Source organism: Mustela putorius, unplaced genomic scaffold (assembly GCF_011764305.1).
Source record: "Mustela putorius furo isolate JIRA1106 unplaced genomic scaffold, ASM1176430v1.1 tig00003863_pilon_pilon_pilon, whole genome shotgun sequence".
Classification (NCBI taxonomy): domain Eukaryota; kingdom Metazoa; phylum Chordata; class Mammalia; order Carnivora; family Mustelidae; genus Mustela; species Mustela putorius.
The window spans coordinates 23,684,031-23,699,864 of record NW_025422015.1 but is presented as its reverse complement, the minus strand read 5'-3'; the positions used below and the strand labels follow the sequence as shown (position 1 = coordinate 23,699,864).

Here is a 15,834-nt window from a genome sequence, read left to right as displayed (position 1 = left end):
TACTTGTGCTCTCTCACTCTCTCTCAGTCAAATAAATAATTTTTTTTAAAAAAAGGCAATTGGAATGCCCTAAAAGCTAAAGTGAGAAAAAAATAAGAAATGTTATTTCACTTACTACATAACTGCACTCTCAAAATTCTTGACCATCCTTTTCTTCACCAAAAATTACACATAATTTTAGATAGTTCACAAACATAGATGAGAAAAACTTTATTTATGATACAGTACATAATTTTTTTGAGTGCCGTGTACTCACATAAAAACTTGGAATGCATCAAGAAAGACAACCACGTTCTTCCCTTAACACTTCTTTAAGGAGAAAAAAATTTCCAAGTTGTAAGTCCAAAACTGAGCTTCGTATCTTACCAGCCCATCCTCTTTCCACTATAGAAGCCTTCCCAATCTAAATAAAATGGGAGTTGCATAGGCCAAACCTTGCTACAATTTTTATTCCCATTGGCTCATGTACCAAAACCATCAGGAAATCCCAAAAGCTCTACCTTCAGAATATTTCACTGCCCACCAGACCTACTACCCAAACTAAAACCTTGATCAAGGCTACCATCACCTTACCCTCCTGAGTCACGTGCCTACTTCTATAAGTACACAATCTACACAACAGCCAGAGACACTCTTCAAAACCAAAACATGCTCTCTCCCTCCCATGATCACTAGCCTCCCCGACCACTGGCTTCCCATCTCACTTTTTGCAAAAATTAAATTCCGCAAGTGGTCTACAAAACCGTCAGATAGATCTACCTGCCCCACCAAGTTTTCTCCTACTCAGAGCCACTGACTCCCAACCATTCCAGCTAAGCAAAGCTCTTTGCTCCTCTGGGGGCTTGCTCTAGGGCTTACTGCAGGCTCATCGCTTCTATAACTCCTCCATGGCTCTACCTTAAAAGCTCTTCCCCCAACTCTTGTCCCCAGATATCTGGCAAGGCTCACCTGCTGCTAAGGCCTTCACTTTCTTACTCTGTGCCCCACTCCACCACCACAAACAGATGTTTTTCTGGTTTTTCTTCCCCCATTACAGCCCCAGCTCTTGGACAACTGCCTGACACACAGTAAGAGCTTAGTAGTTATATGTGGAATGACTGAGTGACCAAATGATTACATTATGACATAATTGTATAAAACCACGAAATGGATAGAATTTGAAAAAGTCTAGAATTAAACAAAGCATGTGAAGATGGCTACCCTCTTCCACTGGGCACACCGGGCAGTAGTTCTTAGAGGAGGAGGAAGGAAGTTTGGGACCGCAAGGAGTCTAGCTGCCTAAAGAAGACCCGCCCACATTCCATGTTGCCATAAAAGTCAGTGTTTACAGACCTCTGTGGGGCCCGTCAATACCCCAAGGCAGGTTCACTCAAAGCTGATGTCACTAGTTCCAATTCTCAATAGTGCTACACATCAAAAGGACATTTCCAAGGTCTTTCGAACATCAGAGGCCTGAACTTTTACATTATGGTTAATTTTCAGTTATGCCAATTTCAGTTAAGCACATAAATCATGCCCATGTTTCAGAACCCATGACAAAACGATACTGGTGAAAATGCTTCTGAAATGAGGAAGAATGCTTTATTATGCCACAAAGCTCCATCATTACCTTACCTAATGTTAAAGAGAGTAACACCTGGCTATAAAAGCAGACACTGTTCTGTGAGCTTTACAGGGAAAGACCCACCTGGCCCTCCAATGATGCGAGTACTATTAATTTCGGTTTATAGGTAGAGAGTTAAAGAACCCCTCCGGGGCCATACTGCTAATGAGCTAGAGAGCTCGTATGTGAACCCAGCCAGGTTGGCTCCCAGCCTGGGGTTTCAGAGCCTAGTCACCATGACCACTGCCCCTTGGTTCTGCCCAATTCCAATGGTCAGCAAATGGGGTCAACAAAACAAGACCTTACACGATGAATGCCATATCTTTGTCCACGGAAGACATAAAGTACCTGGAATGTCAACTGGAGTTAAGAGTTTCAATAAGAAAATACCATCTGACATTAATAGTTATCAAATATTGATGAAAACCTGAGATAAAGCAAGTAAGTATTTTTCAAAAAGTCAGGGCAGAGCTGCCTGGGTGGCTCAGTGGGTTAAGCCTCTACCTTCAGCTCAGGTCATGATCTCAGGGTCCTGGAATAAGTCCCACATCAAGCTCTCTGCTCAGCAGGGAGCTGCTCTCTCCGCTCCACCCCTCCCACCCCTACTTGTGATCTCTGTCAGATACATAAATAAAATCTTTAAAAAAAAAAAAAAAGGTCAAAAGAGGGTGTGCCTGGGTGGTTCAGTGGGGTAAGCAGCTGTTTTCAGCTCAGGTCATGATCCCATGGTGGGTCCTGGGATCCAGTGGCACGCCAGGCTCCCTCCTGGGTAGGGAGTCTGCTTCTCCCTCTCCTTCTCTCTCCCGCCTTGTGCTCTTACTCTCTCTGTCAAATAAATAAATAAAATCTTAAAAAAAAAAAAAAAAAGTGAAAGTAGGGGCACCTGGGTGGCTCAGTGGGTTAAGCCTCTGCCTTCGGCTCAGGTCATGATCCCAGGGTTCTGGGATTGAGCCCCACGATCAGTCTCTCTGCTCAGCAGGGAGCCTCCTTCCCCCTCTTTCTCTGCCTGCCTGTGATCATTCTCTCTCTGTCAAATAAATAAATAAAATATTTTTTTTAATAAGTCAAAGGAGAATAATAAACGTAGACAAAATGCAGTTTTAAAAACTGCTTTGCTAAAGCAAACAGTAAGAAACCTGCTTGAAAATTAACAAGTAAATACTCATAAGTACAGCTAGTCATAAAAAGTGGCTTCCTTTGGAAATATCTGTGTATAAGTCAGTCAGAACAACTAATGTTAGCATATTTCTTCAAATCCTAATGTTTTAAGGAAGAAATAGAACAAAAAACTGAAAACAGGATTCTGTAAATATTTCAGAGACTCTAACCAGGAGGAGGAGGAATTCCTTAATCAGTCATCCAGTGAATGTATCCTGATAAAGAGGGATAATGGAACGGAATGGAATGGAAGGAATTTTAGAGTAAGAGATTACTTACAAAAATACTAATTCCCTACTACCCCAGCTTCTCCAAAGACCAAAATTAAAGTAAAAAAGACTTGATTAGGCAAAGCTAAAAATCAAACACATTCTATAAATATCCTAAATCATATACATAGCCCTTTATACTTTTCAGGTGACATATATGAGTTCATCTTATTGAACAAAACATTCAATTAAATTGTTCAGAGTTCCTATTATTTGGAAAAGACCTAATCTTGCAATAAGCCAAATTAGACTCCCAAGCTCCCTGCACCAACTGTTGAACGGGTGGGAGAGAACAGGGTCTACCTTGGCCTCTTTTTGAGTTTTGTCTGTTTTGGTTTGGTTTGCATTTGAAGAGCTTTTTAAAATAGACATCCCAACCATCAACCCTGCCCCTCAGAGCTTCCCAGTGCTTAAGGCACCAGGTGACCAATCTGATCAGAGTGAAAGCCCTGTGGGCCTGGCTCCCCTTTTTCGGGGTCACTCCTGACCCCATCCCATCCTTGAATCGCTCCCTGCCTCCATCCAACCCCCTCCTCCTCCACTAGTAGTATCTCAACGCTTCCAGGCCCCAAATAACACTGAGCTAAATTATTACAGACCTAATGATAAATTCCATTAAAAAGACTGTCCCTTCCCCCTTTTTCCTGCCTTTCCCCCCAGCCATCACACCAGGCCTCCCCTCTTCTTCAGCCAATATAAGGAACTGGCTGGCTGGCTGGCTGGTTCAGGAGTGTTTGGGACTCTTGATTTCAGGGTTGCGAATTCAAGCTCCACACTGGGCATGGAGACTACTAAAGAAGAAAAAGAAAAAAAAGTCCCCACAACTCTAATTCAGTGGTGAAGGTTTGGGGCCAGTATGGACAAGCAATATGGCAGCCCACAGGGGAAGCTGGTGGGAACAGACCTGGTGCTGTGGCCCCAGGAGGAACATTCACAGCACCTTCAGCTGCGGGTATACCCCGCTGCCTTAGCACCTCCAGATTCTGCTTCAGCATAGTCTGAGAGTACTCTGTCTGGTCTTTGTCCTCTCAACCCACTCAACTACAGGCCACAACAACAGACTGCAAAACTCCAAATATAGAATAAAGCCTCCAAAACTGAATATGCAGTCCCCTGGCAAAGACCTAGAACCATCGGCCTTGCAACACCCTAATAATTCCTGGGGCTTGAGGACTCAAGGGGAAAATGAGAGGTTTGGATTCTATGTCCTGAAGTTTCTTCCTACTCTCAAAACCAAGAACCAAAATTTGGCTCAAATACCCAGGCCAGTCCAGAGTAAAGTCAATGCAGAATGAACTAGGTTTGTACTATTCTGGCAATTATGACTCTGATGTGGACTCCCAGTTAGAGAAGACACAAGGCTGGTGTTACAGGCTGCTTACTGCTAAAAGATCACTAATACACTGGTGAACCACAGAAAAAAATGAAAGTACTCAATGATCTCACACAAAACACTAAAAGTGACAGAAAATAAAATGGGAACACATCTAAAGCACAAGTAGCAATTCCCTTTTCTCTCCAAAAATGAATTCAGTCAATGGAATACATACTGTGGCAGCTATGTGAGGAAAAGTTCTGGTCAGCCTGAGAATCTAATAGAGTACTACAGCCATTCCTTTGATTTTTATTCCCTTCCCCCACTTCTGAGGGTTTTTAAACAAATGAAAGAAGGCATTATTTCAGCTGTAGACATAAGCATAAGTCATATAAGAACAAAGAAGGTTTTATTATCACACTTAACATCAAGGAGGAAATATGCTTACCGACAACTAATTGAGGTTATGCTACATTACCAGGTTAAGCATTCACTTTTTGCAAGCTTCTAAGCCAATATTTACTATTTATATCGAAGTCTGGAGGTAAAAATGTTCAGCTAGGAAGAAGGTCATTAAGAAGAAAAAAAAAAAAAAGCCCTTGAAAAATCAGAACAAAGTACACAGAGAGAAAGGTTCTCTTTTTGCCTCAGTGGTCTATAGAACACTTGCCCTTCTGCGTCTAAAGTGAGTCAACATTAACCACATTTCACTCTGGCCCCAGCGAACTACCTCCTGATTAAAACAAACAAACAAACAAATAAACAATCAAAAAAAGCTCCTTTTTGAAAGTTCTGCCCCATGCTCACAAATACACAAAAGAATGTGAAACACACTGCCACAGGCCAGTGTCTTGGGCTTTTTGCCTAAGAAGTTTGCTTTCAGGGAGAAGAGGGAGGGGGGAAATCCTGCACTCTAACAACAGACTCTACAATGAACAGCCTCGTTACTTGTTGGCACACTTCCCCAACCAGCAGTTCCAACGGCTGTGCCTTGAGCCCATTCAAGAATTCCATGTCACAGAAGTGTTTCAAACACAGTCATTTGATCTTTCAACATTTGCAAATGCACCTGCTAAGCAGCAAGCCTGACAGCCCCAGCCCCAGTTCCTTCCCATCCATCTTCACCAGGAGTCATAGGGGCTACTGGAGGCGTGGACTAGAGGAGACGCAAAGTACACAAACCCCCCCGGGGCCAAACACTTCTTCCGCAGCAGGACGTTAGGCTTTCCTTTCTCCCGGCACCAACTTCCCTGTCACTTTTCTTCCTGGAGCAGGTAGGAGGTTTTGTTTTGCACCCGAGCTTTCCAACGCCGGGGCTTACCTTGCGGTGGCTTCCTCCCCTCCCTTGCCATGGTCCCCCCCCACGGCCTGGTCCTTGCCGCTGGGGTGGTAGGCAGTGAGGACAACTCCCTGGGAACTGGAGAGCCAGTTCATGGTGACAGAAGGGGCATAATTTCTGCGATCCTGACACGGAGACGGGGAATGAAGTTCCTCCGGGCTGCTCCGCTCATTAGCATTGGCCGGCTCCGCCTCCCGAGGCCGGTGACTGGCAGGGGAGGGGCGGGGCCTCGCCGGCGAAGGGCGGGGCCTCGCCGGCGAAGGGCGGGCTGGCCGGCTCTCCAATGAGAGCAGCTGTGACTCAGAGTATTGTTTCAACCCGGGGCAATTCCAGTCCCGGCGGCTTTAGTGGAGGAAGGGTGGGGGCGCGGGGGGTGGGGGGGGTATTGAATTTGCCCCCAGCCCTGAATCATTCCGATGAAACTGCCGGGTTGTGAACTCCGCTCATCGATGCGAGTACAAGCCTTCTTGGTCAGTCAACAATGAGTTACTACAGAGCCATCCCCCCCTCCCCTTCCCAATTTCTGTTTCCATCTGATAATTTCTGCCACTTCATGTAACATGAGTAAGGGCATTTCTTAACCCCTTCATGTTCAGTGTCAAAATGAACCTAAGCAAAAACCAATGAGCCGGGAGCAGAAGTGTGCAATACAGGTAACAAGCAAAGCTTTACCTCTGCGTCTGGTTTAAAATGTTCACATGGAATGATTGTGCATCCTGGAACATCATCTTCTTTCACATAAAAAGCCAATGCCAACTTTACCCCTTGCTTTTGTCAACAGACCCTTCAAGGCTAGAAAGAAACATCTACCAATACTCTTAAATGTTACGGCTGAGAATAGCAGCCGTTCTTAGCATTTGTTGAGCACTACCATATGCCAGGCCCTCTGTGACATGTGATTCACGAGTCCTGTCCCTTCAATTCATTTCAATTAACACACTCTCTCTCTCTCTCTCTCACACACACACACACACACACACACCCTACACACCCTATCACCTAAGAAAAGTAAAGCTGAGGGGTCAGGTTAAGTAAAGTTCTCTTGGCTAAGAAAACACGTTTGTTCTGTGCCACAGGCTGTCTTTGAACAGAACTCTAGACTAAATTCCCTTCCTTTTAACCAGCATGCTGTTCTTTATTTTGTAGATTAGGAAACAAGCTCAAAAGTTATGAAACATACAAGGGATGTTCCTGTTCTTTCTCCCCCTCAAAAATATGGCTACTCTCTTCTCCATACCCAGGAGCCTGAACTGGATTGTTGCTGATCTTGGTGATCTATTAGTCGGTGTATCTAAGATTTCCTCATAAGCAAGTTCTCAACATCATCATTCCATAAATGTTGTTTACACTTTTTTCATTATTTAAAGTCATCGTGAGAAATAAGTACTTTATTCTTACTTATACAGTCTTAAAGTATTTTTAAAAAATTTTAAACCCTCACTTCCCTGTCTACAGTGAACTCTTACTTACAGAAGTCTTCTTAAAAAGCAAGGGGAGGGGGGACACAAAGTATATCTGCATCCCTCCCCCTCCACAACCTTTGCATTTCCACCTCCGAAGGCTCTACCTGCGGTCTTCGTTCTGTCTTCATTGTCTGAGTCCCTTCTGGGCCCTTATAGTTAGGTCTTAGTTCTAATATTACAACAGCCCTTTTAGCAACTTCTTTGCCTTCTCTTCTAAATTATTTTGCACATTACAGTTGACCCTTGAATGATATAGATTTGAACTGCAAAGATCTACCTATAAGTGAAATCTTTTCTATAAATACAGTAAATGTATTTTCTCTTTCTTATGACTTTTTTAGTCTTTTTTATTCAATAGAGTTGGCTCTTCCCTATGATTTTTTTTTTTTTTTTTTTTTTTTAAAGAGAGCAAGTAAGTGAGAGTGAGCAAGAGTGGGTGGAGGGCAGAAGGAGAAGGAAACGAACACTCTTAAGCAGGCTCCACACCCAGAGCAGAGCCCAGCATGGGCCTTGATTTCATGACCCTGAGATCATAACCTGAGCTGAAACCAAGAGTTGGATGCTTAACTGACTGACCCATGCAGGTGCCCTTTCCTCATAATTCTCTTAATTTTATTTTCCCTGGCTTACTTTATTGTAAAAATATGGTATATAATGCATAGAACATAAAGTATGTGTTAATCAACTATGTTATTGGTAATGATTCAAGTCAACGGGAAGCTGGTAGTAGTTACGTTTTAGAGGAGTCAAAGTTATATGGGAGTCTCTGATTGCAAGGAAGAGGGTGTGGGATCAGCATCCCTAACGGCCACCCACCCCTAGTTGTTCAAGGCTCAACTGTATTATCACATACAAGCACAGCCCTGATGGTGTCTCTCCTTGCTTAAGAGCTTTCACTGGCTTCCCTTGGCTAACAGAACCAGTTCCAAACTTTTTGAGCAGACCACTAAACATTCCTGCTACCTTATCCACATACATCCTTCCCATCTCATCTGTCTGACACCATTCCCTCTGTTCCCACTGTCATTTTTTTTCTCTTCCTTCCACACCTAACAGAATCCTTCCACATAGTAGGCCTTTTTTTTTTTTAAAGATTTTATTCATTTATTTGACAGTGAGAGAGATCACAAGTAGGCAGAGAGAGAAGGGGAAGCAGACTTCCTGCTGGACAGAGAGCCTGATGCGGAGCTCGATACTGGGACCCTGAGACCATGACCTGAGCTGAAGGCAGCGGCTTAACCCACTGGGCCACCCAGGTGCCCCATAGTAGGTCTTTAATGAATGTTGACTGAATAAAAAACTGAATTTCTTGTGTCTTTAAGAAGATTACTGGGACTCTTGGTGGCTTAGTTGGTTGAGCATCTGACTCTTGGTTTAAGCTCAGATCATGGTCTCAGGGTTGTGGGACTGAACCACAGGGCTCCGACTTAGTGGGAAGTCCACTTTGAATCCTCTCTCTCCCTCACCCTCTTTCTCTGCCCCTCCACCGAAGCTCACTTGCTCTCACGCTCTCAAAATTTTTTTTTAAAAAGAAAGATTACTAAACATTTTAGTCAAAATTGGTAATACTGAGGCACCTGTGTGCCTCAATCAGTTAAGCATCCAACTCTTGATCTCAGCTCAGGTCTTGATCTCCGGGTCATGAGTTCAAGCCCTATGTTGGTCTCCACACTGAGTGTGGAACCTAGTAGAAAAAATGGTAATATTAAACAGTTGATTGGGAATACTAAACAGAGTAAACCTATGATGAAATATTGAAGAGTTAAAGGAAAAAGAAAACTGCAGGAAGAGAGGTGAAAGGTAAGTCAATTAGAACATATGAGTTTTGTTTTTTTAATGTCCTTATGTATGTAAAATATAACATGAAATATAATATATAATAATGATTAATACCCCCACAGTCACCATTCTTTTTTTAATCTGTCTTTCCTCAAATACTAAAATGGATAAATCATCACCTTCTACAATTACTGGTAGTAGGCCATACATTCTATCTTTAGAAATACTTTTCTTGTCTGTTTTTCTTGCCACCCCACTCCTTCCTTGCCCTTAATTCCCTGGACCTCCTTTTTATCTTCTTCCTTCATTTTTTCTGTTTTTCTTTCTTCCTTTGTTATATCATCAAGCTGTCAGTCACACATACTCACTGGTAGCCATGAGCATTACCATTTCTCAAGAAAAATTCATGATAGAATCTTTGCCCAGTTTTAACCAAAATGATGATTAAGTTCTGTCTTTGTCTAATAACATTCTCTTCACTGGTTTAATTGCAAATAAATCACAATATGCACATTAACATATAACTATTTCATAAATTCAGAATAATACTTGGGTTACTAATACCCATGGTTTTTTAAATTTTTATGAGGCAGAAAATGTGACACAAGTTGATTTACATAGTTTCGTGCATAAGACTGAATCCTATTAATTTAATTGCCATGTACATGTAAATCCTCTTGGCTCTTTTTTTCATCCCACTAAGCCCTGTCATTACTAGTCTAAGGATATTGCTTGTCACAGGCAGACAGTGGTAGAGTTGTGCGTGTGCGCGCGCGCACACACACGCATACCATGCCCTAGTGCACATGGCCTCAAATACAGGCTAAAGTAGATATAAAATGATTTTCAGATTTTCTTACGACCATCACAGAAGCAAAACTCACTACCAATATGTCCCCTTGAAAATGCTTTTCTTATTTCATACCTTAAGCCCTTCCAAGTTTTAACCAGAGTCCTCCCGTATACCCCATCACCCTTCCTGCTAGAAGCAGATTTTATGGAAAAAAAAAAAAGACTATTTTCCTCCCTTCCACAATCACTTTAAACAAACATTGAGAACCTAATGTCCTTGAAGATGTTAATATTCCAGGCTATTGATTGCATGCCAAACACTTTCCTGTTATGAAACATCTTACCAAGTAATTAATAACATCAAGACAGTTTAAACATTCATTTCATTCATTCTCTTTAAATGGGACATACTAGATGGCATAAGGAGGAAGAAGGAAGCTGTGACTTTTCAAACCAAATAGGTTGTTAAAAATAGGGTAGAGATAGTACCGTAGCCTCTGACAATTTGACAGTTATGTTAAAAAAATAATGGAAAGAAAAGTTATTATATTCAGTGATTGTAATATGAAAAAGTTTACTAACTCGTTTTCATATTTTGATTTAGGGGCCTTTTTAGTAGTATGGAATTAAAACTGAAATACAATCAACATATTTGGGACACCTGGGTTGCTCAGTCAGTTAATCGGCTGCCTTCAGCTAGGGTCATGATCCCAGGGTCCTGGAATCGAGTCCTGCATCGGTCTCCTTTCTTAGCGGGGAGTCTACTTCTTTCTCTCCCTCTGCCTGCCACTCTGCCTGCTTGTGCTCTGTTTGTCAAATAAATAAATAAAATGTTTTTTAAAAGATTTTTAAAAAGAATCAACATATTTATCAATAAAAAAATTGATCAAAATTTTCTGTCATTTCTATTGCTTTAAATGGAATTAACTAAGGAGAATGTGTACCCCAAACACTGTCAGATTATTGAAAGCCTATAAACAGACACAAGGCCATGTAAAAACTGATCTTTCAATTGGCCAAGTAAAACTCAATTTATAATAATATAATAAGAACTTGGATAAATTAATCAACTGTGAAGTTAAAGTTTTATGTAAGTGATAAAAATCAGATTTACACGCTAGCACAGACCAATTAAGAGAGTGTTCCAATCTCCCCTGCCTGATGTTTTGTATGAATAGTTCTTGTGAGCTTACAAGAAAGTCAATTCTGAGGGTGCCTGGGTGGCTCAGTGTGTTAAAGCCTCTGCCTTCGGCTCATGTCATGATGTCAGAGTCCTGGGATGGAGCCCTGCATAGAGCCCCACATCGGGCTCTCTACTCAGTGGGGAGCCTGCTTCCTCCTCTCTCTCTACCTGCTTCTCTGCCTACTTGTGATCTCCATCTGTCAAATAAATAAATAAAATCTTTAAAAAATAAAAAATAAAAAAATAAAAATAAATAAAAAATTTAAAAAAACACCTATTATCAAAACTTGCCTAATCTGGAAATTAGCCAAGAAAAGAAGATGTAATGAACCTAACTTTTCCTTTCGTTTTTCTCTTCATTGCTGAATACAGTAAGACCCACACTGCATATACTTCCAACAGGAAGTATGAAGTCAGGAAGACTGGAGTATATTCTCTGGAGGGAAGTATGTTCTGGATAGGTAGTATTTTGATTGTGAATAAAGAATCAATTTGAAACATCTGGAACTGTATCAATACCCAGGCTTGCCTTAATACAAAAGCCTTGAAGTAGATAAAGTAAAAGAAGCCAGTGTGACTGGGGAAGACCTGATGAAGTGGAATATCTGAGGAACTCAGGTGATTTGTGGCTTGGAGAAAAATGAGGAAGTAGAAGCTGTAGTTCTACTGGGAAAAAGAAATGGCGGTTATCCACTCCATAATGAAAGCGGATCTTCTAATATGTTAGTATAACTACTCCAGAAACTACTCTATTTTTCTTGACCAAAATACTTGATAAAACTGCACAGATATAGGTCATCAAAGAAGAATTTCCATTTTGTGAGCCATTGGAGAAATTGCTAAGGCTAGAAAGGACTTCAAGAATGATGAAGCATAATTTTCCTGGGTGGGGGAAAAAAATCCCAAACCCTGGTACTTTACTTGCAGATGGAGCACCTGAAATGTTGAGCAACACCCCTGGGTTTTGCTTCTCTGGTGAAGAAATTAGATTCAAATGTCAAGATAGAAATTAGATTTACATGTTGTCTGCAAGTGAGCCCCTGAGGGCAAAAGCAAGGCCTGTAGAAACAGGCAGGTTCTCATAGTGATAAGAGTTTGGACCTTAAGCACTGTCTTTTCAGAAAGGGGTGTAAAGAAACAGTAGAAAAACATCAGTATGCTTTTGATTACACAGAGCTTCCCTAGTTTTCCAGAGGATGTTGACATATGTCTAATTCTATTTCCTGGAGAAGTTTTAGTTTTTAAGAGAAAAGAATAACCCTCAAAATAATTTTAAAGAGGTATTTAATCAGGGAGTTAGGCTCATTTAACAATAATTCTAGCTGGCCAGTTGAATGAGTAAATCTTTTCATTTTTAAAGATGTAGATAAGCAGAGTTGTTTTAGACAAACAGCTATCATGCTAGCAGAGATCAGAAATTGAAATACTAGAGAAATTTTTGAATGCCATAAATGAATGCTGGTGTAGAAAGGATCTACTACTCAATTTTGCCACATGCAAAAATCTCAGGAGAACCCTTTTTCAAGTTTGCCTCTACTTGGATGAATGGGACAGTAACAAACAGTCTTTGACTTCCTAACATGACTTCAACTCAGGGCCTTAGAAGATTCTAGATAGGCCTGCCTTAACATAGGCTGGTGTCTAGCAAGTTATATGAATTCTAACTTTCTCTGCTACTACCACATCTACGTACCTCTGGGAATCAGCATTTTCAGGAATTTCAAAATGAAATAAATTACATAAAATAAATTATATATATAAATGTATAGGTATATACATTTATAAAATACACAAATATATATTAATTTTATATATATATATAAATTATAAAAGAAAATGCACATATTACTTTGTGGAAAAACAGCCTTTCATTAAAATTATGTTGGGAAGAATTTACTTTGTTTTCCATTTGACCGTTTTATTCCTTGGAAATAATCATTAATATTTTTTTTGTTTTTCAAATGAGTGAGTCACGGTTCCTGGTTTTAAAAAAATTATACCATATTCTCTCAATTCTAAGACACAGATTTTAACAGTTTTGATATCAACCAGGCTATTTCATATGGTGGCAACACTTTTATTTCCCAAAACTCTACTACCTTGACTTGTTTTACAATAAATGGCAATCTAGTATCATGAAAATATTCAGTCTCTGCAAATTTTTGTATAACATACTTACTTCATTGGGTATTATATATGTGCTTCCTTGGTTACAATTTACTTATTTCATTGGAAATTTCTGTGTGAAAGAATAAATTTCTAGTGAAAGAAGTAAATTATATGCAAATTTTTAGTATAATTGTTTGTACTGATTTTTTTTTTGAGTTAGAGTCCATAGATTTCAACACATTCTCAATATGCCTCCACAAAAAATGGAGAACCATTTTCACCCCAATGCCCCATACCTCACTCTGAGAAAGTTCTCCTTACATTAGATCTTGGGTCTGAACTCTTTGTGTTCCTGAAATAGTTTCTGAGAATTTTCCTGGAGTTTGTTTGTATTCATTCTATTTAATAATTTGGCTAGCTAGTTTGTTACAAAACCTCAAAGAACATAGCTATACTCATAAGAAGTGTGGTCTCCTGAAATTTTAAAACCTAAAATTATAGGGTTGATGTTGTCTAGAGGTTATCTATTTCTCATCCAAATGACTTCTTTTATAGAAGCAGCTGCTCTAAGGAAAGGAAGGTTACACAAAAGCTGGTCAGGCAGATGGTAACAGAGCCAAGACTCAAAGATTTGAGGAAGACAACAAATCCTGGCACCAGGATACTTCCTTGCAGTCCAAATGGCTCAAGTTCAGAGACTGCCTCAATACATAGTCCCTGGCTCAAAGTGTCTATTGTAAGAACTGATGTCTAGCTCTTTTGAATCGTTTCTAAATAATGTCTCCAAAATGCCTACCTCACCCATCCCCCCCAAAAACCCCCATAATGTTCTCTACTATTCAATTTTAGTGAAAAAATTTGAATTTCACTACTTAGGGCAGGAAATACATTCTTTTCCATCAACCTATCTTCCCACTATGCTTCATTTTTTAACATTTCTTTAAAAATACGTAAGATACCTATTTTCCTTTCCTGATAATAAAATTATATGTTTAATATCAGATGTCAAATTCCTACAAGTAAGGTTAAGTAACAACAAAAACCATAAAAGTTCTTTCAGGCATCATTCTTTCACAACAAAATAACCACAAACAGTGTAGAGTAGAAATATTTGCAAGGAACAGCTTTTATCACAAATTGGCATGAGACAGAAGAAAAGCAGGAAGAGAAGTGCCTCTGTGTGACAATGTTAGATTATTTTTTCAGCGTTTCCGCACACACACGGTCTATCACATTGCCTCTTCCTCTTAAACGAAATTAGTTTTTCAAAATGTTTCCGACGGTGAATATAACTTGCTGAGTTTTTTAGTTTAAATCTCACTCTGATGTTCTGGATACTTATACCACTATAAATGATCAAGGATTTGAATCAAAGCAGTAGGTCCCCATTTTTGGTCATGAAAATGAGACCTATATCAGCATATCCCTTACTGTGTGTCCTCCCCTGCAAAAACGAATGCTTGTCTTTCCTGCAAAGATCATCAAATGGTGAAGCAATGACTAAGTTGCTTAGAGAAAACAAAGGGACAAGGGCAGAGCCCTCTAGGAATTGCTTTCTTTCAAGAGAGACTATGCTCTCAGTATTGCCTGCACTCTGAGCATTCACATATTGGAGAGATATAGAGAGAAGCTGGATAGTGTTGCCATCAAACATAACAAAAATACTTGCAAAGATTTTCAATCCAGAGCAAACTTTCTAGCACCTTGATGTGATCTGCAGGCACAAAAGGAGCCCTTGAGATTCCTTGAATGTCCCAAGAGCACATATATGGCCTGCTGGGCCCTTGGAGGGATACTAGTAGGTTGCCTCTCAAAGAGCAAAATTTTCCAAAAGCCTGTGGTTTCACCACTGAAGTCACATGTGGGGTCATACTGTATGGCCACTGGCTCACTTCAAACAGATAACCTGAGGGAGGTTCAGGTGAGTCAGACACAACCCAGCTCCAGGAGGGTATCCTTAGTTAGGATGGACAAATACATACATATTTGTAATAGAAAGCATTACATAATAACTTCAAAAGTAAATACACACACACACACACACGAATGCCAAGAGAACGGCTAGAACAACTAAAAGGAGGTATACAATTCCGAGATCTATGAAGATTTTAAGGAAGAGGCATGACCCAAGTAATATGTATGTGTGATTTTCTTCCCCCCAAGCTTTCACTATTAAACATTTATTATTTTACAACTAGAGAACTTGCTAGTAAGTAGCCATCGAGTAATAGCCACCCGTTAGGTCTGTAATCAGGCAGGGTTGGGCAGGACTTTCCACCGGGGAAGGGAGAACAAAAGCAGAGAATCTCAGAATCCCGCTGACTGCTTCCCCAAGTCAAGGCATGTTCACAGCCCCAGAGCTAGGAGGAATGCAAATCAGGGAAGGGGAGACAGGAGAGGAGGAAGGAACCTACAAAAATATAAATCCGTGCCAGATGTTTAAAGACTTCTAGCGCCTTGCAAGTATGTAGTCTCTATTCCACAAACAGCAAGGGATAATCAGACTACTGAGCGAGATAGTAACATAATCGGCTCTACCAGGAGAAAGAACACTCCAGTGGCTGTAAATAGAATGGAAGGCAGGAAAAAGATGAACAGAGATCTGTGCTCAGACCCTATCAATGAGGAGGTGCTGTAATATTCCTATAGAATTACAGCGGAGGCAGCCCTGTGTGTTCTTCATCTACATTCACAGTCCATACTGGAACGCAGCAGTGGCAACGCACACAGAAGGGACAATACAATCTTCAAGAACCTGGTAGATGTGTGCAGGCAGGAGCAGAGAAGGGAGGAGTCCAAAGTTACCCACCATCGCTAACCCTGG

General features: G+C 40.6%; 1 protein-coding gene across 5 annotated transcripts in view; it reads right to left on the bottom strand.

Annotated features, from left to right (window-relative positions):
- Positions 1–15,834, bottom strand: part of ARHGAP18 (Rho GTPase activating protein 18) — a 195,745-nt gene that overhangs the window by 124,965 nt on the left and 54,946 nt on the right. For 4 of the 5 annotated variants that reach the window (XM_004740181.3, XM_013063615.2, XM_013063624.2 and 1 more), the window contains exon 1: positions 5,667–5,879. The exons of the other annotated variant lie outside the window; for it this stretch is intronic. In XM_004740181.3, the coding sequence (XP_004740238.1) occupies positions 5,667–5,779 (113 nt within the window). In that variant the 5' untranslated portion in view covers positions 5,780–5,879. Of the gene's footprint in view, positions 1–5,666; positions 5,880–15,834 lie in introns of those variants that run through there. 5 annotated transcript variants of the gene reach the window in all.